Raw genomic sequence first — 27,910 nt, forward strand, 5'->3', positions numbered from 1 at the left:
ATGATGAGGGAGGGAGATCCATATTGACTTGAAGAACGACGAATGCGTCCCGCTTTCAAGTGTTGGTCAATGAGCCTGCGCCAAGCGTCACGGTGTCTCAATGGGTATCCGTATTGTTTACCATTGATCGTAGCATTAGGGTCTGTCAACACAATTTTGTGACGGACCTTCGGCAATTTGTTTTGTTCAGAGGGAGGGAAAAAATCATCCTCCCCTTCCGCAACCGCGGGCAATTCATCAGGAAACAAGCAATTGAACTCTTCAAGCATAGCATCTTCTTTCTCAGCCAGTACTCTGGCACTTTCAACCTTCTTCAAATTCTCTATCACACACGCTATCAACTCTTCCTTTGGAAGTGCGTCAAGATCCTTCATAGCAACTCTATTCAACTCTTTGTCTTTCATTTCATTAAATTTCTTGAATTCCCGGTCATAAATCATCTTCCCACTCTTGGTATGAATAATACAACGTCTATGTACTGAGATATCAACTTTATGTAATTTCAGAAACGGTGTCCCACAGATCATATCATAACCACCGTTGAGTTTGGCCACCTTGAAGAAATTCGCACCGAATTTGATTGCAGGATCCTTTGAATCCAAATTGGCAAAAGTAAAATGGGTAAGCTGTTTTACCGGACCTTCTGATTCAAGAGCCAAACCCACAGTTACGGGCTTAACCAGAGGGCGTTGTGGTATTCGAGCCTTCTGCGCCAAGTGTGCGTCCATCAGGTTGGTTTTGCAGGCTGAATCAAACAAAGCCCGGATGGGTAAGCCATTGCAAACAAGGTCAACAACGATCGAGGGCTCTCTGTTACCAGGGACGCACCTCTCTTGTTTCTCCTCCTCCATGCATGCCACCAACACTTGGTCCGCTTCAGCATAGCGCTCCAGTTCCTCCTTCGAGAGCTCTGGCATTTCAGTCATCGCCGCGACTCGAGTTACTGGAGCTGGATTGTTACTCGGACGGCCTGCTGGTCTTTGAGAAGTCGATCCAGGTGGAGGTTGAGCGTCCGTGCGAGGCGGTCTTGGTCCAGCATTGAATTGCTCCGGTGGTGGGACACTGATGAAGGTACTGGAAGTCTCTGTACAGTTCGGTCTGTTGCACTTTGTCTTGCAACTCAAACACAAGCCAAGGTGACGCATCCATTGCTTATAACGCCACGCGTGTTCCGCCCGTTCTTCTGGGCTTCGAACCGATGGTCTGACTCCATTAGCGACCTGATTTGAATGTGATCCCGATGTTTGATGGCTTTGGAAAGGGTTTGTATTAGAAGTTCTTGATCTGCCTTCTTTGATTTGACCTCCATCCACCAAAACTCGCCAGATTGCTTTTGCACGCGAAATGAAAGTGATCATGTTAAAGGAGTCATCCATGAGGAGTCTATCTTTCCTGACCGTGCTGTCAAAGATATCAGGCACTCCCCAACAGATATACTGTGCGAGTTCTTTCTGAGTGATGCGTGAGAATCTAGCTATCGTTCCGTGAAGGCCTTGGGCTCGTTCGATGAAAGCGTCAAAACTTTTGGCCGGTTTGATTTGTAGCTTTCGCAGTTGTCGTTCGGTATCTGCTACCCAATCTTCAGGTAAGGTTCCTAAAGCGAACAAGTCCATCACCTCAGACCATGTTTTCCCTTCTAATTCAGATCTCGCCGATTGGAACCAAGCTGAAGCTTGTTGGTCCACCAAAAGAGATCCCAACAATTTCATTTGTTCTCTGTCGCTGTTCAAATCTTTGACATCGAAGTATTGCTCCACTAGCCACTGCCAATGAAACAGTTCAGTTGGTTTACCAAAAGGACCCTTGTACTTGGGCACCTCAGCGAGTCGAATCTTGCTGGCCGTTACAGTTGAGCTCGAATCGTCGCTATGGCTATCTGAAGCGTCTGCCCCCTGGTCACGTGCCACCAGAATAGGTGCTGATGTAGGTGCTGGTAAGGCCGGTGACGTTGGTGATAAGGGCGGTAAAACTACCGGTGCTGGTTCAGGAGCGAGCCAGCGAACTGCTGGAGTTGATTGAGCCCATGGATAGGTCCACGGCATCGCAGTCGGTGGCATTGGCAGAGTCTGACCGGATTCCGAATTGTATGCCGGAGGCGCCGCAACCACAGGAATGACGGGTCGTGAGGCAAAATTGATTGTCGGAGGCTGCTCTTGATCACTTGGAATCTGGACTTGCTGTGCTACAATTGGAGAGGGCGAAGCTGGCCCATTTTCCATGTATTGGGCAAAAGGGTTATTTGATTTCGAAGACTGTAAACTATAATCGCCAGCTTGCCCCCGCGTTTCTTCACGTCCTCGAGCTAGGTCTTGAACCATGGTTTCCAGGGTGTCAAGTCGGTCGCAACGCCGTTCCAAAGCTTCATTACGGTCCATTACTTCCTGTAGTTGTCGTTTCAGGAATTCGATATGATCTTTGTCCGAAATCTTTGCCATTGACATCTTGCCTTTCCCACCAGATGTTGATGGTTCCGCCATGACACCTTTGATCTGCGCTTGCGGCGTGAATACAAAAGCACCCGGCGGTCTCGGTGTAGCGAAATTGTCCAAAAGTTTATGTGGTGTAGCTTTATTCCACAGTAATCGGTTGAAAAAATGTTGAACTATCTCCTTATCACTTGTACGCGTCCAGTCGTTGTATTGGTCTGGTAGAAGCTGGACAGGTGTTTTTGGTGATTGTCGATCACTGCTATTCTCGATGAAAATTAAGCGGTTCGACTGAAGGCTAGTATGCGATGATCAGAAGCTGACGTCTCCAGCACTTCCGGTTGCCAATTGTAACGCGGAGGATTCGGAGCTGGTGGACTGCTAGGTGGTGATTCAATGTGTGTCTTTCCTCGAGGACGGCGAAGAAAGGCTTCAGGATTGTCGGAGTAGTTGTCTGGGAGATTACGTCGATCGGGCATGAACAGAAGGCAGAACAGAAGGTGGGATATCGGCAGCAGAGTGAACAGCGGGGTATTTCGACTCAGTCGGAGTGGTTATACAGCAGGGAATCGGAGAGTTTTAAAGTTTAAAATATAGGTGAAAAAAGTGTAAGGTTTCCAAGAGAGAACCTTCACTGTGATCACAGGGAACTGCTCGAAAGCGCAAGTCACCTATAAAATGAATCTATATTCCCAAAATGGCTCCGCGTGGAGAGTCTCCTCTAATCAGTATCCACTAACACAACACTAAGCACACAAGAGAGATGAATAAAAGAACTAATAGAATGCTTACCTGGCTCCGCGTGGAGAGTCTCCTAAGGGAAAAGAGACAATCTGGAGCCAGGGCAACGGAAACAACTACACTAGACTCCTATAAACCCATAACACCCTGTGTAAGCACTAACTGTAAGGCATACCCTTACAGGGACTTGCTTCCCGATACCGGTGATTGAACAAAAACTTTATTTTCCACCTCAAAACATATATCAAATTAGGCTCAGTGACAATGATTGTGCAGACCTGGTGAAAACAAGAAATACAGAAGGTGACAGTGTGGTTTGACAAAAAGCGCGGCGACTAGCTGCTTCAAAAGACCATCAAACCAAAAATTCAAGCAGAAAAGTGATTCAGTATGGAAGTCTACTGTAACACTTACAAGAACTTCCTTTGTTAGATGAAATCAAAAAAAATAGTTAAAGGTTTTAGCAAGATTTTTTTCGGGATTGTCTTCCTGGTAAATTAAAGCTTCGGAATTAGATTATTCTCTGTCTGGGGTCTAGGATTTTCTCCTGTCGCCAGTCGATGTGCGAGCTTAGGTTGAAAATCCTGTGTTGGATGAAGAATGAGCACTATTACTTAACGAGCTTGGAAATACGGCGTTTGATTGCACGGCAAAGGACTCTACTGAGTTGGGGAAGTCAAAACTATGCCCCTGCGACATGCTCCCCAGCATCGGCTCAAGTACGGTTGAACGATTCCCAGAAAGATTGGGGTCCTCGCTAATGAAACCATAGCTGCGGGAATTGTCAAGCGATGATCCCATCATCGAAAGACAATCGCCCTCTACCATCACCCATGGGTCTATCTCGGAGGAAAAATCCCTCGAGGAGTTGCGGGTTGTAGACTTTGCAGGAATAGCTGAATTGGAAGGACGATACGATTCGGGCGCCAAAGGCAGAGCCAGCGAGGTCGAGTTGTCGTTCAACTTATCAGTAGAGTTAGCAAGACTATGTCGATAAGGACTTGTATCGGAGAGTCTCGAGCCATTCGACTCCTTTGTGAGCATGTCGGGTTGGCTATGCATAGGAAGAGACTGGGAGTAGTTTGTACTGCGGTTGCCCGTTTGAAGGTACCTTTGCTGATCGGGGAGTATGCTGCTATAACTGAACAGATCAGCTGGCGAGAGCATTGGTTGGAGATTTGCCCATGGTGACAAGTTTGCGTCCATTGCTGAATCACGTCCGTTGACGCTGGATCCCATTGCATCTCCTTGAAGTATTCCGGATTGCCCAAGTGTACTGTTGTGAAAGGAGTTTGGTCTCTCTGTAGTCAGATCTTGCTGATCAAAGAAAGTATGGCTGTCGGTCATGAGGTTTGGAATACTATAAGAAGGAAACTGAGAGGTGTATGACTGCAGGCCGTTTGTAGATGCACTCATGGGAGTAGGTAACCGAGTTGATTGAGCCGAAGCTGCCCCAAGACCAGCATTATTTCCCAAAGATGAAAAATATGGATTACTTGTCCAGTTTGTTTGTGACGCTTCGGTATTCTTGAGTGAAAGAAACTTTGAATCTAAGCTCAGGGAAAAGGGTTTTTTGGCGCTAGGGTCAAAGAGATTCGGATTCGATTCACCACGATAATTAACCCCATTTTTATCTGTCATCTTGGTTTGGTTGGAATCGGGTAGTGGCGAGAATGAATCAGAAAAGAAGATTTGGTTGTTGACATCGTTGCGGTCGCTCAGAGACGCCAGGGTTGTTCTGAGAGGGTTTCTTTCATCGCCGCAACTCAATTCACTTGGGGTACATTGAGCATCGTTTTCCGATGAAGCGTCACTCAGCCGTACTTTGAAGGGGCGGAAACTCCCGTTCGCTGGAAAGAAGAAGTCGTGTTTGTTTTAAATCATTTCAGCCCATAGATCACGTGACTTTGAGAACTTTCGATATATAGCAACGTAACAAACCTGGCCAAATGGTTCTAAGCCGCTCTTCTTCTCTTGCAACAATATATATGTCTCGTAAAATTGCCATCTTGTCCTGAGTGATGTGGGCAGCTTGCTCCGCTGAAGCTAATTCGAGCCTCGCAACTTCAATTCGGCCAGAGCCCAGGATAGCCAACATCAAGCGCATCCTTTCAGGCTTTGCGAGATGGTCTGGCTCCTTGTGACGAACATCTGCTGGCCACCAGTCCGGCTTGCGAGTATCGCCCCCTCTATAAGGAAACCTTGAATGTGCAAAAAAATCATGATTGGTTCAGCGATGAGGTATTGACGAGTAGAAAATGATCAGGATGCCACTATCAAGGGCAGGAAGCTCACTTGGTCTGCTTTTTGGGTTCGATCACTTTGATCCATGCTTTACAGACCAGTTTACACAAGTTTTGTTGCAGCTGTCCGAATTTCCCCTCCAGAAACTGACTGATCGATTGAGGACTTGTGAAGGAAACTTCGTTCCAAGCCCCGAATTGAGACGAAGGCCGAATGGGCAAGGGCTTGAATATCCTAGGCGCTTTTGAAAGTTCTGATGATTTCAATTCTCGCATCGACTGAAGGCCAGCATGGGTTGTTTCAGCGGATGAAATAGGAATAGTATTGGCTGATTGACAACGCACTACCTTGCTAGAAGAATCGTCCCGGAGGATGGCCGTGGCGGACCTTTCAGGGCAGAGTGATTTTGGGGGAGTAGTGAAATTTGAAGCCATGAGGGAGATATCTGATGTCTTGTTAAAGCTCTTCGATTCTGAATTTTCAAACAGCAGGCCTTCATTTTCATGAGAAGAGTCGTTTGGAGAATCTTCACACAAAGATCCTTCTAAATGTTTCGCTGAGAATTGTAGTTTGGGGATGGGTGATGGAGAACAGACTGAAGAAGCTAAGGATGGAGAAGAGGCCGAGGATTTTACGCTGTGAAAGATTGGCGGGCCCTCTGAGTAGCTTGGCGACTTGGTCACTGACAGCAGGGAATGGACATGAGTGTATCTTCGCTATGAAAAAAACATCGCGGGAACCCCACCTTGTGATGGATCATTTTCCTTCGACTCGTCATTCATATCCCGCATCACCTGATGTAGCTGGTTACTTGCTAGGCAGCTCGCCGAAAGTGATTTGCGTTTTTTGGATAGACCTTCAGGTTGGTTACCAGGCTGTACATCAAGAATCGATGCCCCAATGTTGTCTTTTGCTTGTTTTGCGGCTTGCCTGATCCTTTCAAGGACCTCAGGACCGAACAGACCGCATTGACCAGGTTGATGACTAAATAACTTCTGGAGCACTGGGGAACCGTACACTTCCGTTTCGCCTCGAGCTGAAACCCATACGATAGCAAACTGCGACCCATTGATGTAGGATGATTTTCCTGGATGTCCTCGTGAGCATCACAAACGGAAAAATTAAAGATTAGGATTTTTGATGCCGTGAAAGTTAGAGGTGAGGCTACGTAGGAAGAAGGCATCGGGGGGGAGTCGAAAAAGCATACCTAGAGCTTTGAGGATCTGTTCACGCTTATTTTTGAAATGCCTGTGCTGTCGGTTTGGTGTATCATAAGGAGTAGTGCGGGTGGGTATTCGCGGCATGATGTGAAAGAAAGTATGAAAGCTCAATGGATCTGTCGACTACCTCTCAATCGGATTGTCGCCGGTATAATCAAAAACGGTCGACCTATCTGCTGATTTAATCTAGTGTGGTATATCTGTTTTGGTTTGATCAGGTCCTCAATAACGAGGTGAGTCTTCAAGGAAAACCCAGACTTCGAGGACTTGAGCTGATAATCAGAAATGATAAGCTCAGGCAGTGATGAAGCGTGATAGACGGAACAGCTCATCATCTTCAAGCTCACAAGAATGGGTGTGTTGAAAAAGGGAGGAAGGGACGCGTCTGGCGCTAACCTTTGAAGACTTGTGATCGATCATGTCCTACAAAAGGCCCTGCGCCTGACTTTAGTGACAAATGATCGATCACTTTTTTGGACTTGATGAAGATAACTCATCATGGCAGTAGAAATTACTCAACCATGCGCCAGATGAAGGAGACGTGACCGACATTTCCTACCACGAGGCGGCAAGTATGGAGTTTCCCGCTTGGCTGGGCCTTGTCCTCCTGGTATCAACGCGAATCGCTCCAAGAGCTGAAAGGGTCACAAAAACTCGTTACTCATTCTTGTCTACGAATACTCCCGCAACATGTTGTATCGCAAGAATGACTTTCATTGAATCGCCATCTATGGGATTTTAAGTATCAACAAGTGATATGCATGTACATGGACCGTTCCATCATGATGACTCTAAGCCCAGTGTAGTCTGGTCTAGCTTTTTCTCTAGCTCGACCTGTTGAACATACACACTCTCCGCCCTTGCACATCGACAACGAAGGGTTGAAATGAAGTCTTGATATACATACAAGAAAACATTCCCGAGGTCCAGAGCTGTATTGATGACGTGCGCCACTCCACATGCCCGATCTCAAGGCTACTGGCATCTCTGATTTGCTCAGTTTTCATTCCTGCTCATGGCATGGAAGGAACACGGTGCTCATCACCGCGCGTGCGATATGCTACGGAGACGTTGGTCAAAACTTGAAATCCACTTGCATTTTGCAGAGAAAGTCACAGACAAGTATGTCGTATGTAGCTACCCCTCGAACCTTGCCATTCACACTCAATAGATAGCTTCATTGCAGGGCGCTGGTTTGTAGACGCAGGTTTGAATGCTGATTTATTATTTTTCCGTCCAACAATACCTGTTGAAACAATCGTTACAAAGACCCTCCCTGGCTACACCGAGCCTTCCTCGAGCCCGGTCTACAATTGCACATGACAGGCAAGCAGGCCACAGGGGATCCTTGAACTGTCCTTTGGTTAAAGCACTTCTCGAAGGAAATCCTCTTGTTCCCACATCAGTCGACTCCTTCATCATGGCCTGAGTCTGGTTAAGCGGAAACTGGAAAGATACGTTTCGCGCCATCAGGAAACAGTATATGTGATCAAAAACTGACATGCATGTATAAGTATCAATATCTGCCGAAACACTCAACTGTAAGTTGTAAGGTGGTTCTGTTGGAGATTGGTGTAGACCCATCAATGGGGGCTGAGTTGGCAATCCAAATCAGCAGAGGAGCATCGAATTCTTCGCATCCAAAGAATGTCGGTCGCTCGACGAGGCCCTGTGTGGTGAACTTCGTGACGTTCATAGGAACTTTTGGGAATTTGTATACACTGGGATATAGCGCTGCTCTACGAGCTGAATGAATCACTGAGCTCCCATTGGCAAAGTTGTTAAAGTCCGCTGTCTGGTATGACAAAATCAAACGGTTGGTTTTGCTATCTTGACTTGAAACCTCTGCGATTCTCATGAAGTCCAGTTTACTTACACCATCCACTGCAATGATCACTTCTACTTTCCTAGCCCTTACTAACAAGGGATGATACGGTGTCACCTCTGGTATAGGTCGTTGAGCTCTCCGTAAGCTTCCATGCGAAACAAGTAGGCAGATCATGATGAAGGTAAATTTGGGGCACAAACCTAGTCCAAGTCCCCCATCAATCAAGTGCAATTCTGCCTCGTCCTTCTCAAAATATTCTTTTGTACCGAGTCCTCGGAATGGATTAGGGACAAGTGCGGTGAGAATTTCAGGCGTACCGATAGGTAAATTGCGTCTCAAGTTGAAGTAGAAGTCGAGGAGGTATTTATAGGCGGTGAAGATATTTGATGACATCCCCATAATGAACCCTGAAAAGAGCAAAGGATGGTCAAAACTCTGAATACATCTTATTTCTGCTTGTAAGGTTGGGCGGAATGCAAAGGTGATTTCGACCTATAAGACATGCTATGTGATGATTTACCTGCATTGTCAAAACCCGCGCAGCATTTGCTTTTGTCCTCAGGGAGTCCAGCTGAAAGTTTGGTACCCAAGTTTTTAGTGGGTATAAAACTTGATAGAAACGGATCATAGCTCCCGAACTCGTAGGGCGAAATCTCATATCTAGTGTAATTGTAAGGCACCGCTGGGAAATTGGCGTACCGACTATCTTGCAACTGAGGAAGGGTTGTTAGAACAGGAAAAGGTAGGGTATGATTCTTGAAGCATGTCCTAGTGGCATATTGATCCCAGAATGCATCAGCTGAACTTCACGAATCGAGTAAATGGAAAATAGTGCATACAAATTGACAAAGCCTGAAAATGTTTGATTGATACCATGAGGTGCCGTTCCATTGAAAAAGTTGTCGGGATTAGAACCACTCAAAAAATGGTAACTTAAGATTCTTCCCCACAAGTCGACAATTCCGATGGGGAATCCAGCAAATCTCTTGCTATTGACTTGAAGAATGAGTCTAGTCCAATAAACGGTCTGTAGCCAACGATTATGCATTCTCTCTGCAAATGTGTTACTCTCCAATGCGTCTGTTGGCTAAATTCTCAAAGCGAAAGAAAATACTCAGTCTGTTAGGTTCGGAACACTCAATGATCCCTCTGGAATCTATTGCTGCTCACATTCAACAATCCGTATTGAGTGAGCCAACCTGATAACTCTGGATTTTCTCTCCCCATGCGCTTAGCTCCCAGAACAAGGTCAAAAAGGGGTGAGAGTTCGGATTGCATCCAGGAGATCAGCAACCAAGCGCTGCCACTGAGACCGGTAATATAGTCCGCGGCGTTCAGAACTCCCTTTTATCGTATGCAAGTCATTTCAGCACAATTCACCTATCATACGACAACAATGAGGTGCACTCACGCCCAACCCTGAACTGGCGGAAGTCACGTTCTTTCCGTCAAAGACATTCATGACTGCTGCCGCAAAAATGGCTCCTGCGGCGAATTCACATCTGTTAGTTTTCCTCTGATCACCTTTTGTAGAAAGAAGTAAAACCACTCACCGCGGTAGGCACCTCCAGCTATTGCAAACGACATTCTGGGAAGAGCTGTCTGATTCTTTGATGAGAGAATTCTCGAGACGTATGAGGGAAGTACTGTACCCGGCTCTCTGAGCCCTGATACGTATCTCTCTACGTTGGTGATGTAGGAATTGTAAGCCTCCGGTAAGACTTGTGACCGACGCGCATCAATGTAGTTTACTTCCTCCGGTGCCAGCTCCTGGGTTTTCGAGTCTCGTGAACTGGCTGTACGAGCTTTGAAATCTTTTGGACACGGCACCAATTTGGGAGCATAATCTGCAGAAGGGTTATACGTCTCTCTACATAGCGTTATGTGAAAGAGCGTAAAGATCGAAAATGAATAAATCCAGAGCTCCCGAAAACGCATAATACTGAAAATATCTTGAAGCGAAAAGTAGACACGAAGAAGACTTCTAGAAAATACTGCGTGCTGAGTTCTTCAACTTATCAAGAAGCGGTGCAAGAAATAAGTTCAGAGAACGAAAGGGGTTGCACTCTGTTGCCTATTTCATTGGGGCCAATGGCTATGGGGCTCCTAAATAGATATTGTAAGTAGCCGAAGAGCAAGATAAACCGCCGGCAGGTTTATGTGGAGGAATGTATCATTCTGAAATAGATGGAGATACATTAAGCAAGATGAATGACATATCTTCATGCTCCTGAATTCAAAGCTAACATTCATCGTAGCATAAATGGAAATGATGTTGTGTCCGATCGCAATTCAGAGCACTGATAGCTTCAAATGCAAAGGACGTTAAGGTTGAACCGTCTCTTTACAACCGCCGCCATCACATGCAATGTTGCGATTCCGTAACTTCCCCTTCTGAGAATAAACAGCGTATCCTACACATATAAATCAGGTGTTCTGTAGATAGCTCATTTGTTTCTTCCACGCCGCTTCTCTACCGGCACTTTTTGAAGATATATGTGACGAGAGCTACGCAAGAATTCCAGATATCAAGGCATTTTCTCAGGAGCTCAGCCCCCAAAGGATTCGCCGATGCGCGCTCGCATAGGCCCGTTCTGCGCCAGTGCCCAGTGTGAAGGTGTCGGCCACGGACCCGATAAATCCAAGTCTTTCATGTTGCCAGAAATTTTTTTGAATTAAACCTCGAGTGGCTACCATCAGAGCTTTGTATATATACCTTGATCCCGATCCCTCGAGGAGTTGGCTACTAATTCCTGGGAGTTGTGCACACGAAAGGGAACTAACTCTTGCTACCCCCTTTGAAGAGCTCAAAATAAGAATCATAGCATGATATGGGGACTTGGTCATGAGGGCCATCCTGGCCGCACTACTAGGTGTCTGTCAAGCTATCAAGAAACAAAGCTCTCTTCAATGCTCATCAGAATCCCTGACAAGACAACCTTTGAAATTGCCATTATCTTACAGTGTTAATTTTTATAAGGTTGACTTCCAAAAACATACATGGTATTGGGTAAGAATTGGATCCTATGAGACAAGCCAAGAACAACACTTCAAGACTAGATGTAGATTGTCAAATTATGTAGCTCTATGATGGAAGGCTCTTTGTCAGTCATTAGGAAAAATGCATACAAATATTCTCTTGCTCACTAATCACATAATGAATAGAAACACATTTTAACACTGAGGCCATGCTTCAGGAACACAGTTGCCATTTCAAAAACCCCCAAACTCCATAATGAACATGTTTCTTCTTCAAAAAGGCATCTCAAATTAAAAATTGATAGACGCTTCCAGAAACACACTCTGTGGACAAGAAGATTGGAAAATGCTGTTAAACAGATTCAATGCTTTTGAAGCCTAAGATGATGTGTACATGCGGATAGAAACTCTGAAAATCAAGAGTATAATGGTTTGTGGTAGGCATGGTGTGGCATTAGATAAGACAGTCCTTATTGACGTGTATGCTTCAAGTTCTTTTGGTGATGTATGTGGTAAGAACCTGGTAAACTCGACAATTGATCACCAGTTGCTGTCTCAAAGACAGCAGGGGAAATTAACCCAGCCAACTTACCACACCACTGCTGGTACTCTTGAAGCACCGAGGCAATATGTGGCTTGCAGTGCATTTTTTTCACTTGTTATTGATCAACTTCATGCAGCATGAAATGCCCTTTTGAATGTTAGGGATGTTGTATGTAGGTGCTAATTATGGTAGTTCCCGTGGTAGGAACTTGATCAATTTAACAATTCCAAAGATGATTACCACAGGAAAACTCGCTGCAACCACTGCATTAGTGCTGGTGTTCTTACATGACCAAATTCTTGGCAGGAATCCAGCTTCATCCAGTAAGCTTGGCAATGATAGGGCTTAGTATTGTTGCAGATGCTTCACCAGTTACTTACCGATATCACAGGATATCACACCCTGCTGTTGTCGCGACATTTGTGGCAAATATCGGCTTCTTGTGATCTGCCTCACATGTGGTAGCCAGGCTAAGCTGCGAGATAGAGGGACTTTGAAAATGAGAGGTCATAATTAGAAGGGGCAATCTGGTGTGAATTGAGGTTCATGAGAAGGAAACCGAAAAGAAAGTCTCATTTTGAAGGGACATTTATAAATTAGCCTTCACAAGTTCTGAGCGGGGTGAAAGAGGATGACCTCCTCGTGGAACATGAATCTCAAAAAAACTTGCATGCTGCAATGTTGATCACTGGCCAATAATGTCACAGAATACACTCAGGTAGATCAGTTGACTAGGATATCAAACGGAGATCAGGGGACAGGCAATAGGCATTCATGGGGTCGCGAGGAGCACTTCGTGGGTTTTGGTCGAATATAGGTATAATTGGAGGCTCAGGGGCAGGTCGATGATCAGAAGGCACGGGCATGATTACAGAGGTGACGGACGCCATAGAAAGTTGACAGGAACATATTGAACACAAGGTCGAGTTTGGTTGACGATTCTTGTAGGAAGTGAAGAGTTACTGAGGCCATTGAAAAGCATAAGAGTGACATTGACAAATTTATTCCTCGGACCTGAGTTTAGCAGCACCATTGGTAACTTTGAGACCTAAAATCTTTGCCTTTTCAACAATCAAAACACGCTTTCGGGCTGAAACAGTGTGGGCGATCTCGGCAGCATATTTCTTGTTGTGCATCAATAGGAGGTCGAGTTCATCAGCGTTGTTGACCACAAATTTTCGGTAACCGTTAGGCATCAGGTGACGGGTCTTCTTGTTTGATCCATAACCGATTGAGGGCATAGGAAGTTGACCTTTAAAACGTCGTCGAACTCGATTGTCGATACCTTTGGGTTTTCGCCATGCTGGCTTTACAGAGGCGTAACGGTCCGACTGATGCCGACTGAAGAAATAAAAAATGAGATGGTATTGTGAGTTAAGGCGACCAATCCAGATGATAAGAATTTTCGACGTACATGAATGGCTTCGTGCGCTTCTTGACAATCGGAATTTTGGAGCCCATTGTTGAGATTGAGGACCTGCGTAAGGTAATATTGAATTCAGACTTCAGTCAGCAATCGATCGTAGTACTTGTGAAAGTCAACAGAGTGATCAAGGAACGCACTATCTTGACTGGGGTTACGATACCTTACCTACGACGCAGTGTTCACGCTTTCGAAAGGGGCAGTCTGAATTCACTCCCGCGCCAGAGGTCCTGAAACCTATTAGTGTGAGATGTTGTGACCAGCAAACCTATCAGTTGATTAGGGTTTAGAAAATTCACTGTATGGAGTAGCACCCGCAGCCGCGCAACCATCGCTTCAGATGCACCAAGACTTCCAGAAAGACCACTTCGGCAACGAGGTCAACGCGCATCTGACCTGAGCCGACCTCACCTCACCTTCTTTTCCAATCAATCAATCGGGATCGCTTGATTTGGACTCAAACAAGTCGATCAAACGTTCACGCCGTACTTGTTTATCGAAAATGTCATCAGCTCAGCATACAATTCGTCAGAATAATGTCAACTTGCTCTGGCCCATGTTAGAATTCTAGGAAAGAGGCCTTCTCCTTATCATTCACAAACCGTTTTCGTCGCTGGTATAGAGTGACCAAAGTGGAATTCTCGAATGACTGCCCTGCGATGGTATGCTGAACAGCTAAAAAATCGCAGAGCATATTGTACATGGTTCAGAAAACCTTCATCGATGTGCCAATCATGCAAATATACAATCAAGTCATCAAAGGTGACCTTCATACGCGAGGCCTTATGTACTTGCGGCCCGATGATATGTACATACTTGTGTCTTGAAGCTCCCATTTTGCGGTGAGAAACTTTGGGCGAATGTGTTTGTGGAATTGTTGGGTCCAATGATTGAAAATTGTGGAAAGGAAAACGAGGTAACCAAGATCTGCTTCAAATTGATCATCTTGGCTCTCTCTAAAGATAGGATGAAACGAATTTTCATCCTTCTCGCGCAGGACAGTGTCAAGTGCCTCTGAGTGCGAAGAGGGTACATCTAGAATGATGATCAGACATGACAAGTTTCTGCTTGTCGTACTTCACGCTTCTTACAACAAAATTGTATACAAATTGGTTAAGAACATCATTTCTTGATCCAGAAGGCTAATGCATCAACCGCCGGATAACTCCAGTGGAACTTACAGGTAAGAAACCAGGAAGATTGGGCTGATAATTTCAAAACTGTTTTGGAAGGGGCATTAAGACCTTCCTCCCTTACATCCAAAATTGGGTCTCGAAAGCCATAAAAAAATGCTGCATGTCAGCTCCCTAACATCACAAGTTCTTATACATATAGGCTCGTTTCAGCCTACAAACAATTGTTTGTTTTTTCTGACAGATCACCGGAAAACTAGCTAGATGAGTGACTATGAGCCGTAAGATGAGAACTGAACAGATTGTATTACTCTTTCAGAAGGAAACCTAAGCTTGAAGCAAGACAAAGTTGATAAACGAATACGAACATTTTGTTCGACATCTTTGATTGGGACTCGATTTTGAGTGGTTTGGTAACTTTACCGAAAATATGGGAGCCAAATCATCTTTCATTCCAGGGAAGCTATCCAGGGGCTCAATATGTTGAAGATACTAAGCCTTACGAATACCCTTTAATTAGTTGGCCACTACAAAAGGTCGTTATGGTACTTTTAATTTCAAAATCCTTAATCTCAGTTAATTCCCCCACATCTCTTCAAGCCTATTTCGCTCACGATTTTAGAATGGTAGTATAGTATACGCTCTATGTTGGCCGATAAGGCACTCGCAACGATATCTCATGGCGGTCTCGGCAAGTTTGGAAATCCCGGCCTAGCTGAGTTGCGCGAGTTTTCAACATTTTGCCTGGCTGCCATGGAGTAGGTGAAGTGATGACTCATTGGGCTCAGATGCCATGCCATCATAAGGAGAGATTTTGAAACCAGGCTAGCCTTGAATGAATAACTGACGATTTCGAAATTTTCTATAGTCTCCAAAACGATATAAAATCATGACTCTTGCTCGCACTTCCTATCTTTTTTCCTCATCCTCAATCACATCTTCATATCCCACTGTTTTATATCACTTCAGCTTTTTTTGTTCATTATCTAGTCTTTTGATTGTATCATAAGCTTTTCATAGTAAATATATCAATTTCAATTAACCCATTATCTTCTTCGTACATATTTCCAAGTTTCAAAGTCTTGTTACAATAATCTTCCCTTTACATTAAATTTACTTTAGTCTTTTTATCATCTCATTTTTTCATCAACATGCGTTTTTCGATGACCGTCAGTTTTGCTAGTTTGGCTATTGGATTGGCTATGAGTCAACATGTCGAGAACAACGCAGCAGAACATGCCACTTTGATGACGTAAGTCTACCTTTCGAATCTTACCAACATCTTCCAAAAACTAACAAAGCCCGACATTATTTTTAACGCGTTCAGCCGTCAAACCAAGCCTGGTGGTGGTGGTGGTTCTGGTTCTGGTTCCGGTACAGGAACTCCTCCCTCTGGCAATCCTAGTCCTACTCCCGAACAGTGCCAGGCGATCCTCAAAAGGATTGAAGCCAAGAACGCAGGAAAACGTCGTGACTTGGCTGATATCGAAAGAGACATGTAAGTCCTTTATCATTCTCCAAAGCTCGAGCTTCAAATCTCTCGAAAGACTTACTGACAGCCTTTTCAACAGGTTGACTCGTCGTCAGGGTGGAGCAGCAGGAGGAGCCACAGCAACTCAAGCCGATTGTGACAAATTGAAGGCTTTAGCTGAAAAGGCGAGGGGTGGCGGTGGTGCTGGCGGTGGTGGTCCCCCAGCAGGTGGTGGTGGTGGTGGTAAACCCAAACCCGGACGTCGAGACGTGATTGAAACCCCTGACAAGTAAGATCCAATCACTCCAAACCTCCCACATCTTCTGCAGAGCAACGCCTGACTCATCACATCCTCTTTCCTCATAGCTTGACACGTCGTCAAAGTGGTGATGGGCCAAAGCCCCCTATCAAGCCCCCGACCACCGGTAAGACCAGTCGTCGTGCCAAGATTGAAAACGCGCCTTCGTAAGACTCCATTATACCATCATCAGCAGCAGAATCTTTCTTTGACTAATGAAATCGTTGTTTGCCCTTGCAGCGTGGAACGTCGACAAAGCACAGGGCTTCCTCCTCCCACTCCTGAGCAGTGCACTGCCATCCTCCAAAAGATCGAAGCAGCCAAGAGTGCAGGCAAACGTCGTGATCTATCTGAAAGTGAAACAGAGATGTAAGTCCATCAACATTCTTCAACGCTGACACAACCTCGCGAAGATCTACTGACAGTTTTCTCAACAGGTTGTTTCGTCGCGACGCTGGAGGAGCCACTTCCACATCAGCCGATTGCGATAAATTGAAAGCTTTAGGTGAAAAGGCTAGGAGTGCAATGGGTGGTTCTGGTGGCGGTGCTGGCGGTGCTGGTGGTGGTGGTGCTGGCGGTAAACCCAAACCCTCCCGTCGAGACGTGATCGAAGTATTTGACCAGTAAGAAACAATCACTCAAAACTTCCCACAACTTCTGCAGAGCAATGCCCGACTCATCACATCCTCTTTCCGCATAGCTTGTCACGTCGTCAAAGTGGTGATGTTTCTCCAAAGCCCTCTTCGAAACCCTCGACCACCAGCAAGGCTAGCCGTCGTGCCGAGATTCCAAACGCGCCTTCGTAAGACTCCATTATACCATCATCTGCAGAATCTTTCTTTGACTAATTTGTTGTTTGCCCTTGCAGCGTGGAACGTCGACAAAACACAGGGCTTCCTCCTCCCACTCCTGAGCAGTGCACTGCCATCCTCCAAAAGATCGAAGCAGCCAAGGGTGCAGGCAAACGTCGTGATCTATCTGAGATTGAAGCAGATATGTAAGTCCATGAACATTCTTCAAAGTTGACATTTCGAACCTCGCGAAGACCTACTGACAGCTTCCTCAACAGGTTGTTTCGTCGTGACACTACAGGAGCCGCTCCCACATCAGCTGATTGCGCAAAATTGAAAGCTTTAGGTGAGAAGGCCAGGAGTTCAGCAGGTGCTGGTGCTGGTGGTGCTGCTGGTGGTGCTGGTGCTGGTGCTGGTGGTGGTAAACCCAAACCCTCTCGTCGAGACGTGATCGAGGTATCTGACCAGTAAGATCCAATCCATAATTTCAAACCATCTCACATCTTCTGCAGAGCAAAGCCTAACTCATCACATTATCTTTCCTTCATAGCTTGACACGTCGTCAAAACCGTGATGGTTCTCCAAAGCCTTCTTCGGAATCGAAGCCCTCGACTACCAGTAAACCTAGCCGTCGTTCCGATATTGCAAATGAGCATTCGTAAGCTCCTATGATACCATCATCTGCAGACCTTCATTTTCACTAATGTCATCGACGTTTGACCTTGCAGTGTCGTACGCCGACAAAGCTCTGGTGCTTCTTCCAAACCTGCGACTCCCAGTCCTGCAACCCCAAAGCCTTCGCCTTCTGCCACTGCCAAGGCATCCACTTGAGCAACTTCTACTCGTCGTTCTGACACTGCATGCGACCACTTGTACGCTTTAGTTCCATCATCTGAAAGTCTCGCACTAGATTTTTTTCATCACTCTTCGCCTTGTAACATGCTTTTATGCTCTTGATCTGTTTGTTCATTAGCCATAGCATTATTCCCCATTTGTATATAATCCCCATCTTATTATTCAATATGATTGTAATCTAAATAAAATCACATTGACCCTTCACACTTGATTTTTGAATCACATCCAGACGTTTCATCCCCCCCAAAAAAAACATAATATGAATGAGCCACACACACAAATGTCATCAAAAATTTCGCTGCATTATTCCCCATTCCTATAACCTAATATGATTGTAATATAAATCAAATCATATTGACTTCCTACCTCTGACTTTTTTCTTGAAATTCAGAAGTTCCATTCTCCCCAAAAGAACCATGAGACGATTGAGCCACTGACACAATGTCTTCAAAAATTCCGCTGCGTTATTCCCCATCCTATTATCTAACATGATTGTAATTCAAATCAAATCATATTGACTTCCTAACTTTGACTTTTTTCACAAACTTCAGAAGTTCCAAAGAAGTCATGAGATTATTGAGCCATGCTCAAGTACCGTCAAAAACTCAACGTTGATTGATAAAGGCAGCTCGCATGAATCTCTCTCTTCAGGAATATTTATTGGTTTGTTTTAGTAAATTAGATTCCTCAACGCTACAACCCAAAAATAAACTCTTGTTTACAAACCAATACAAAAATATCATAAAACCCAAAATGAATCAAATACCGTTTTTAAAAGTAACATATCAACTCAAAGTCCATATCTAAAAACCAAACAATCTTTACAAACCAATCAAAAACAAATGTATACAATCAAACCAAGAAAAAAGTTTCAAAAAATCAAGCTTGATAAGAAATCATATGTAAAGTTCCGATTGTATCATTTTGAATAACCATCGAAACGGAAGCCAAGACCGAAAGACTATGAATAAAGCACAAACAAGAAAGATCATAAGACCTCAAAGACTTCCAAACCTGTTGAAAACACAACCGATTTCCCGTCCCAATCTGTCCTTCAAACCGTCCCATAAACTCGTCTAATCCATTCCAAAGTTTACAAAACGAAACTTTAAACAAATTTAAATTAGTAGCTAACGAATCTAATGCAATACAAAGATATGATTGAGCATCTAGTAAGATTGAAACTTGAGTTGATCTTTGGTCTGATTCGTGGTCACTTTGGTTTAGCTCGTCTTCTGGTCCTTGTGATAATTCGGCTAAGATTGGGGTTAAGAAGCCGTCGATCCAGTCGTATAGATCGTTTATGTGTTTGGATAGATCGCTCAGGTTTTCTTTGATGATGGATATCGAATCGTTTAATTTCATCAATTTGTTTAAATAACTATTCACACCAAAAAAACAAAAGAAATCGTCAGAAATCTGATGTGGTGTATTCTACTCCAAAGTGAGGTAGTACTTACAGTAAATTTGAGTCTGGATCATCAAAAGACTGATGATCGACTTGAAGGGTCTTAAACTCTTTCTGAAGAGCCATCAAAGGTTTCACACACTGATTCCAAACCGGTTCAAGCACCATCACAGTTCTCAAAAGACACTGATCAAGAACCGAACTAGCCTTCCAAACCGGTTCATCTACTCTTGAACCATTTTCCCATTCATTTAATTGAGCTCTATATCTACACAAGGTTTGAGCAATCACCGGTGCAAGAGTGATGATCGAATCAGAAACAATCTTGATACTTTCATTCGAAAGGATCGGTAGGTCTTCGGTTTCTGATGAACTCTGGCTTGGGATTTCAAATAATACACTCGAATCTGGTGACGGTTCTCTTAAGGATGTTGTACTGTTTGATGCAAAATTCATCGCTTCATCTTCTTCTTCTTCTTGTTGATCAGATATCGTTTGATGATCTTCAATAGATTCTTCTAATTCTATCTCAGAATAAGTTTGGTATTCGGTTTCTTTCATCAAGAAGGAATTCATCATGGGGCTGGGTTTGATGAATTGGAATTGGAGAAGAAAGTGTATTGATAGGTGAAGGTGTTGTGATAGGTGATGAAGAAGAATCGAATGAAAAGATTTGGGTTTGGTGCGGTTTATGACCATCATATGGATTCTTGGTGATTAGTTTAGATTGATTGAATTTGTTTAGATTTGGAAGAGTTTGAGATGGTTTGGTAAGAGTGAACATCTTTGATTTAGTATAAGACAAGCTTGTGATGATGAGATGATGTGGAGAACTGGTTGAGAATGATGATTGGAATGGGAATATGGGAATGTGGTAAGGACACGAGTGAGAGTCATGATGATGTTATATTGGATTGATTGATTCCTTTTAATTGGTTCTAGTCACTGTTGACTGATCAAGATTCGAAAAACAAAATCAAGAAGCTAATCAAGAAGTTCATCAAGAAGCTAATCAAGAACTAAGTATATCTTAAGATTAAGTATCGATATCTTAAGATTAAGTATCAATATCTTAACATTAAGTACTCATATCTTAAGCTAATCAATCATATCTTAAGTAAACCTTACCAATCGAACAACAAATTGATCGTCAAAAGAAATCTGGTCATCACAATTTGTAACCAAACTTTAACTTGACAAACATTTCCTCCAGTTCAGCAATCAGAATTGTAGCATCACTTGAGAATGAAATTACCCAAAACACTCATTCAGAGTGGAATTTTTGAGCAGAAGAATGCGACCACAAATAAAAGATGTCAAACCATTCAGCTCCATCAATCCAAGCATTAGATTCCAAAACCAGTTCATTAATCAAATCAAGTTTATCAATCCTATCCCTAAAGAATCTATTAGAATCGTTACTTCAAATCTCATTAAAATCTAAACCTACTCTTATTAGTTGTTCATTAAATCTTTCGTCTAAGTATTTGAGAATAGATGATGATGGGATCGGATTCAATAAACCATCAATCTATGAAATCTTATCCAACAATGAATCACTACCGAATTCAAGAAAGATGAATGATGATGACTTGGGGTATCGGCTTGAGGGTTTAGAACTTCAGCTTTTTAGGTCTTTGGTTTGTTTGGCTTCGGTTGAGATTTGTTCAAGAACTGAAGATTCGGATGAAACTTATCAAATTATCTTTCAAGTACATATTCAATCTAATCATTCTACTTGGTTTCTTCATCTAAACTCATTTTTCTGTGTGGATTCAAACTTTATAGGATGGTATACGAGTCTTTTCAGGTCCTGCTAAAACTTCTCGCAGACATAAAACAGGCAGTACATTGACTATCCGTAACTTATTCCATAATGTAAGTCATAACGTTGAAGCTTTCTCAACCACTTGATAATGATTTGATGTTTAGATAATCTCTTGATGTTGTTTTTAGTTACCAGTGAGATCTAAACAATTAATCATAAACCATCAACAAGACTTTTTAGAATGCAAACGATCCCTTCAACTCTTGGCAATCCTTCATCCTAATGTGAACTTCAATTTACACAACTTAGAACACTCATTGCCGGGACAAAGTGATGGGTTGGTTGAGCATGAGTTTAAAGAATCTGGTGTATTGATTCAAAAGGTATGATGATGATTCTTTTTATACGATCAGATCAGAGCTTGATTTGGTTTGTTACAGACTCATGATTCGATCATTACGTTTGGTAAAATCTTGGGTCCATCTTTGATTAAGGTAAACGTTTTTGATTTGCGTTTGATGATCTACCTATAACTTATCATGGTCATTAACAAGACCTGGTTGTTTGGTCGTGGTCAACTCACAGGACGCATATATTATTGAAAACTACGAATTTGACAATTACATCGTTGAAGGGTTTTTATGTAAAGAGACACATTTAAATAAATCTGGACAATTGATTTGTGAGCTACGTTTCACTTGATTGTGAAGCCCCCTTAAATCGATTTAGCTATCATGATTCTTTAAAAGATTCACTGATTCAAAAAACATGACTTTTATTGTTCTTTGGGGGGGAGGAATTAGTTCTGGATGGTAAATTAATACCTAGTACGAGTTTAATTTATCAAAGATTATCAAAATCGATGAGTTTCTCAAACGTAAGGATCTCTTTAACCATGACTCATGATTTAGTACGAAGTTTAAACTCATCAAATGATATTTCCCAACCTCTAGAACCTTGGCAATCCTTCCAGTTCACATAAATCTATGAAAAAGTCTTCAAGTTCTTTTAGACGATTCGAAAGATATCCAATATGGTTATTGATTTTGATTTCTCAGGATCAACTTTTGGGATCTCATCTTGGACTTTTACATACCGATCTTTCATCTAGAACTGAAGAACGTTTATCAAAGCTTGGTGAAAAGTTGTGTCATGAATATCTTGATCGAAAAGATGAGATTTCGAAACCTAGTTTACTAGAAGATTGTAACAGGGTATCTCAGAGAACGTTTGAAGATCCGGTAAGAGAAAGGTTGGGCTTTGAAAGGGATGGTAATGAAAGCACGAGAAAGAGGTCAGGATCAGAGAAAGGATCGTCTTCCAAAAAGAAATTACGAAGTTTGACTTCTGATCAGGATCCTCAACGATCACCTCTTACTTTCGAAAAAGGTCTAATGGATCGATTCAAATATTCTAAAAAACAAAGCATTCTTGATCATCAAAAAGAAGATTTGTCTACTAAGGGTGAAACTCGAATAGAATATCCTCGTGTATCTGTGAAACGAATCGGATCTAATGACAAAGAGAATAGAGAAGAAGAAGAAGGTTCAAGACGTCCTGAATGGATCACTCGTAGTTTAAGCGATTATCGTAATCCGGTTTTCGGCCGTAAAGAAGCTTTGTCCAAAAAGATTTTCAAAGCAGATGAAATCAAAACTCTACCAACGAATACTAATAGTAAAGAAGATGAAAGAAAATCGGATTTGAAGCAAGAGTCAAGCAAGATTTCATTTAAAGAGATGAACGAAACCCATCAAGATTGTAAAACGACTATCGATTTGAAATGGTTAAAGGACTCGAAACGGTTTAAATTGATTGGACAAGCTGATCGAAAGTTGATTGTGGTGTATTTTAATGAGATTCAAACGATTGTTGTTTTTGATCAACATGCCGTTGATGAAAGGATTCGAGTTGAAAAGTTTTTGAAACAGATTATTCTTCCTGAATTATTGGTGGTGAAGAAAATAGGGAAAAAGGGTCAGGATGAGATTGAAGGTGTTCGGCTTAGGGTTAGTGAAGTTGAACTTGAAGGGTTTAAGAGATGGAAAATAAGGTTTAAGAGGTATGGATTTGATTATGAGATTAGGAGGAAAGAAAAAGAAGATGAAGAAGAGGTTTGGGTGATTGGATTGGCTGAAGTGGTGTTTAAAAGGTTAAAGAAAGATGGGTTTTTTGGGTTGGGTGAAGTGATGAGAATGTGTTTATCATTCTTTGAGAGTCATCAAGAAGAAAAAGAAAAGAAAGTTGGAAGGCAAAAGGATTGGATGAATGGAATGAAATTCTTGCCGGGTGTTTTGATTGAAATTATTAATTCTAAGGCTTGTAGAGGTAAGATCTTTTTGAAGCATATTTGTTTGTACACTGCAAACCAACTTGAGCTTTTTGGTGAGTTTGATTGATTAATATATATAGGATCGATTATGTTTGGAGATCAATTAAATCATGAAGAATGTCAAAGATTATTGGATGGATTATGGAAAACTGATGAACCGTTTTATTGTGCACATGGAAGAATGAATTGTAGACCGATTTTGAATTTCATGAACCCGAAAGAAATCCAAAAGAAGAAAAAAGTTGTCAAAGAGAAGGAGGAGGTTGTCAAAGAGAAGGAGGTTGTCAAAGAGAAGGAGGTTGTCAAAGAGAAGGAGGTTGTCAAAGAAGAAGAAGAAGATTATGATGAATATTTTCATGAGTTTTTGGTTGATAGGTTTAGCTTTGGTTTAGGTTTGGATTGGTTTATGATGAATAGTTTTTGATTGTGAGTTGGGTTTTTTGTTATGGAATTGTTTTGGATTTGATTTGATTTTGTAATTAGTATAAGATGTTTATTAGGTATAAATGATAATGAGATTTATCAGAGAGATAGATTTAGTGAATCATATTGTTGGTTGGGAAATGATTGGCAGATTGATAAGGTTGAATTTTGAGAGCTGAAGAACTTGGTTTGGAGTGGCCTTCATCAAAAAACGTATAAAGAGGGAGATCTTTGATCACTTGAAAGGTATTCTTTAAAACACTTCTTTTGGAAAGGTACATGGCTGATTTTATGTTGACTTTTTGGAATAGGAAATCAAGGTTTCATATCCAATGTTTGAAGGTCAAAACAAACTTGAGCGTTTCATGAGAGTTGGGATAGATAACAAGTTAAGGATTCCTTGTAGGGTTTGAGTTGTAGTGATTTGAAAAAAAATGGTTTGAAGGATGTTACCAAAAGAATTTGTTATGTAGGTGTTTTTTTATAAAAAAAACAAGGCTAGAGAATTTTGTTTTCATTTTTAAGTTATCACTATTGATGCTTATTTACTCACCAATCAAAGTAACAACAACAGGACTGGATGTATATAGGTCGGATTGAGGTTCAGGATTCGAATTTGAACTTGAAGTTGGATCTGAAATCATATAGAAAACTTTCTTTTTCAACTTCTTCAAGGCTCTTCATGGGTTGAAATTTTGAAAAAGTGTAAACTTTGGTAGTGTGTGTGTGATCAACAAGTATCAGCCTAACGTAGCGCCGATGATGTGAATCAAGCTGAGCCCGCACAGCATCAGCTTTGGATACTGCTTATACTTCTTCTTTTTTCTGAATCTGGTTTTGGTTTGGCATGACTTTTAATTGAAAACACTCGAGAATTGGGCCCCTGCTCGACAAAAAATTGGGGACAAACATCTTCAAAACTACACTGTATTTATTTTGCTTTGGAGACGCCATGATGAAAAGCCTTTGTAATTCTTCAAAAGGGCGAGAAGAAGCGATGTTAAGAATCCCGTGGGTCAAAGGCATGAAGACTGATAAAAACAAATTATCCTCTATTCTGCCTCTTTGGCTCTCCAAGTTCGTCACCTGATGTATCAAACTTAGAAAGGTCTGATGGGTTAGCAAGAATTAGTGAACGCAGCTTTACCAACCAATGATGTGAAAAGTGTAAAAACGTCGATGAAGGTAAGCTTGAATAGCCTCCTCGCTTGGCCGCGCTCGCGCCCTCGTGACCGATTGAGGTAAAATGTAAAAACGATACATACCGATCACCCCGGGGCCCGGAGTGAAGTGGGAGAGAGGAAGAGAGATCTGATGAACACCTGATTATTTCTCGATACGAACTTTCCTTGGCTATCTGCAATGTATATCTCGTCGTAGCATGCTAGATTATGTTTGAAGCCCTATGGCCAACTTGCGATCCTCAAAACAAATGTTCACCTGACTCTTCCCGATCGCCATCAAGACCTCATCTCTAGCGTGTTCTCAGAGATACCTCATGACTACAACCTTATTTCCCGACCATACCCCAATACCACCGACTGATGTCGCCTTCAAGTTGTTTATGCAATGACACGCCCCGATGAATTCCAACTATAAAATTCTCTTATCTGCTTTGATTTCTGCTGGGGAACTTTCAGAAGTTAACACTTTAAGCTCACCATCATCACCACAATATCGATTGACATTACTGCCATCTAATTTACCTCGTGGACGCGTGGCGTGAAACGTTTCAAGAATTATTGAAGTCATTTAACTCTTGTTCTATCAAATGGATGTCAATAACCAACAATCGCAGCTTGGGCATCGACGTTCGGAAGGAACAAACGCGTCAAGAGAAGATCAAAGTAACTCAACATTCGTACCACTACAGATTTCGCCAAGTGGAAGTGTGTTCATTGAACACGACTTTGATCCTAGACCCGTGCCCAATCGATCTACTTCGAATTATTTAGACCTTCCTCCACCTACCAGTACGATTGTGCCTGCGATCGTTGATACACTAAAACGTTATCGCAGGCAGATGGATGAATATATGCATAATAATTACTGTTATGCAGAGGTCGGAAATGCTAGGGTCTTGATCGAAGAATGTGTATTACGTCTGGAAGAGCTTTGTGAGCCAATTTGGGAGCAATGCATGCTACCACTTACTTCATTATCTAAAGAGTTCCGAGAATTCGAGATAGACATGAGAAATGGTTCTTTAAATATGAGTACTGAAAATGGATATGCAAAGTATGTTTCAAAGTCACCTGGGTTCATGAATTTAGGAATGAGCTGACTTCCCGCTTCTCTCAGCTCGTACGCGCGATTATCAGCAATGCGCGGATCGATTTGTCGTCTGGGACCTGCGCTTACAACTCTACACTTCAACTTCACTGGATTTTCTCGATGGATCCATGAGCGCATCACACCCGTATTATTGCAAGTTTTAGTAGCGGCGAATGATGAGAAAATAGTCCCTCAAAACAATCAATATCGTACTCAAATCAATAGCCTATTAGGATCTCCATCTTTTCTTTCTCAAGCGATGTCCAGTCTTACAACATGTTTGAAACTTTATGAAAAAATCTTCATCAAACTTTTAAAGAGTATTGATAAGATTCTATCACCTGATCTCTCTCAAGGTGCGGTTTATTACGATGAAAAGCAAATCATAAGCTGGGCGGGTGAATGTTTTGTAGCTTTTCACCCAATCTTTGATGGTTTACCGGATGTGGCTGGTATTTCGTCTGCACTATGGGAGCCACCGCCTCGTCGACATAACGCAATCAGGTAAATATGTGCCGGATCACAATTCTTCGATCAATTGATGTGCCAGGGGTGGAATGATGTGCGCACAGGAGATGGTATTGTTTCACATGATCTGAAGAAAATTCACCTCCTAAACATATAGATTGGAGAGCTACTATTTGTTATGTTGTTCATGTGATATTTTTGTTGTAGGTATTCTTAGTGCTACTCTATTGGTGAAAGGAGTTGAATACACGCTTTTGAATCTTTACAACTATTCCCAACATAACTTCACCAGGTGGGTATCCTCTGGCAAACACAAACACTCCAATTGTTATATACTCATGATGGGTGCATGACCAATGGATATACACTAATTCCTGAGGAAGTGTACAAGAATTGGACTTCATAGAGGCACCAAAGTCTTCATTGAATCTGGTGAGCTTCTTCATGCCAAACAAGATACCTGATGCTGCACACATTCCCAAGAAGCTTCATAAACTTATTTGTCAAGGGGTCCTGAATTTGGAGTGAAAGGTTATGTGTTATTGAAAAATAGGCTTCCTTCATCTCTGGCAGTTCAGATAAACCTACTGTTGATGACTACTAGGTTTTTCTATTCTTTGATTGCATATGAAGAAATCATTGTACCTGTTCACAGTACTCATATAAAGAACTCTCTCTTTTATCAAAATATGTATGCATATTTAGAGAAACACCACTTAGGTTGGGGAAATGGACGTTGAGTGAAGAGGTGAAAGAGCACACATAAATCCTGGTTATGAAAATAGACTCTATATGAGGAAGCGACTATGTTCTTATTCGATGAATGCTTTTATAGATTGTTGTGAGTAGAATTTGGCCTGAGGAAAATCTTATATGTATTGTGTATATTGACAAAGCCTCAGGGCAAGTGCATAAATTGTCTATTGATGGACTGAATCCAAAACAAATCACTCTTAGTATAGTAGGATTGTAAAAGATACAGTCAGATAAAAAAGTTAATTACCTGAATCCAAACAAAAATCAATCTTAGTATAAGATAAATGAAAAAGAAAACTTCTGACAAAATCTTATAGTAAGATTGTAAAGGATCAAGTCAGATGAGAAAGAAAAGAAATCATCCAGGACTGCAGCAGATTCAGGTTATAAAGTAGAAACAGAAAAACAATATTAAATGGTGTCATAAGCTATGATGAACTCATTGTACAAATTTGGAAATATTACATCTTGATAATGAAAGATGATAAATTCTTTATGTATACAACTTTTACAAGCAGACAAACAGAA

The 27,910-nt window shown here is 42.2% G+C and overlaps 7 protein-coding genes across 7 annotated transcripts; 3 read left to right on the forward strand and 4 right to left on the reverse strand.

Moving 5' to 3' along the window:
- Positions 1-3,737: 3,737 nt before the first annotated feature.
- Positions 3,738-6,715, reverse strand: MELLADRAFT_112093 (uncharacterized protein; the record flags this gene model as incomplete). The annotated part of the gene is made up of 5 exons (XM_007416524.1): positions 3,738-5,017; positions 5,109-5,368; positions 5,463-6,015; positions 6,157-6,507; positions 6,619-6,715. The coding sequence occupies 5 exons, from the start codon at positions 6,713-6,715 to the stop codon at positions 3,738-3,740; spliced, it is 2,541 nt and encodes an 846-aa protein (XP_007416586.1).
- A 1,140-nt stretch (positions 6,716-7,855) lies between these two features.
- MELLADRAFT_112094 (uncharacterized protein) lies at positions 7,856-11,315 on the reverse strand (the record flags this gene model as incomplete). The annotated part of the gene is made up of 8 exons (XM_007416523.1): positions 7,856-8,077; positions 8,172-8,866; positions 8,980-9,263; positions 9,299-9,546; positions 9,630-9,803; positions 9,871-9,983; positions 10,013-10,329; positions 11,092-11,315. 8 exons carry the CDS (start codon positions 11,313-11,315, stop codon positions 7,856-7,858), a joined length of 2,277 nt encoding a protein of 758 aa, XP_007416585.1.
- A 1,516-nt stretch (positions 11,316-12,831) lies between these two features.
- Positions 12,832-13,628, reverse strand: MELLADRAFT_50500 (uncharacterized protein; the record flags this gene model as incomplete). The annotated part of the gene is made up of 3 exons (XM_007416522.1): positions 12,832-13,323; positions 13,397-13,459; positions 13,546-13,628. 2 exons carry the CDS (start codon positions 13,441-13,443, stop codon positions 12,984-12,986), a joined length of 387 nt encoding a protein of 128 aa, XP_007416584.1.
- A 1,555-nt stretch (positions 13,629-15,183) lies between these two features.
- Positions 15,184-17,929, forward strand: MELLADRAFT_112096 (uncharacterized protein; the record flags this gene model as incomplete). The annotated part of the gene is made up of 12 exons (XM_007416488.1): positions 15,184-15,296; positions 15,713-15,790; positions 15,866-16,036; positions 16,110-16,298; positions 16,376-16,474; positions 16,548-16,676; positions 16,745-16,930; positions 17,008-17,109; positions 17,176-17,304; positions 17,377-17,565; positions 17,649-17,756; positions 17,827-17,929. 12 exons carry the CDS (start codon positions 15,184-15,186, stop codon positions 17,927-17,929), a joined length of 1,596 nt encoding a protein of 531 aa, XP_007416550.1.
- A 691-nt stretch (positions 17,930-18,620) lies between these two features.
- Positions 18,621-20,308, reverse strand: MELLADRAFT_75820 (uncharacterized protein; the record flags this gene model as incomplete). Its single annotated transcript, XM_007416521.1, has 2 exons — positions 18,621-19,334; positions 19,414-20,308. 2 exons carry the CDS (start codon positions 20,061-20,063, stop codon positions 18,833-18,835), a joined length of 1,152 nt encoding a protein of 383 aa, XP_007416583.1.
- A 366-nt stretch (positions 20,309-20,674) lies between these two features.
- On the forward strand, positions 20,675-24,056 carry MELLADRAFT_112098 (uncharacterized protein; the record flags this gene model as incomplete). Its single annotated transcript, XM_007416489.1, has 9 exons — positions 20,675-21,073; positions 21,150-21,239; positions 21,318-21,512; positions 21,570-21,623; positions 21,715-21,811; positions 21,933-22,006; positions 22,083-23,457; positions 23,542-23,836; positions 23,945-24,056. The coding sequence occupies 9 exons, from the start codon at positions 20,675-20,677 to the stop codon at positions 24,054-24,056; spliced, it is 2,691 nt and encodes an 896-aa protein (XP_007416551.1).
- Positions 24,057-25,655: 1,599 nt separating this feature from the next.
- On the forward strand, positions 25,656-26,666 carry MELLADRAFT_112099 (uncharacterized protein; the record flags this gene model as incomplete). The annotated part of the gene is made up of 2 exons (XM_007416490.1): positions 25,656-26,122; positions 26,186-26,666. 2 exons carry the CDS (start codon positions 25,656-25,658, stop codon positions 26,664-26,666), a joined length of 948 nt encoding a protein of 315 aa, XP_007416552.1.
- Positions 26,667-27,910: the final 1,244 nt, after the last annotated feature.

This window comes from Melampsora larici-populina (assembly GCF_000204055.1).
Source record: "Melampsora larici-populina 98AG31 unplaced genomic scaffold MELLAscaffold_61, whole genome shotgun sequence".
Taxonomy (NCBI): domain Eukaryota; kingdom Fungi; phylum Basidiomycota; class Pucciniomycetes; order Pucciniales; family Melampsoraceae; genus Melampsora; species Melampsora laricis-populina.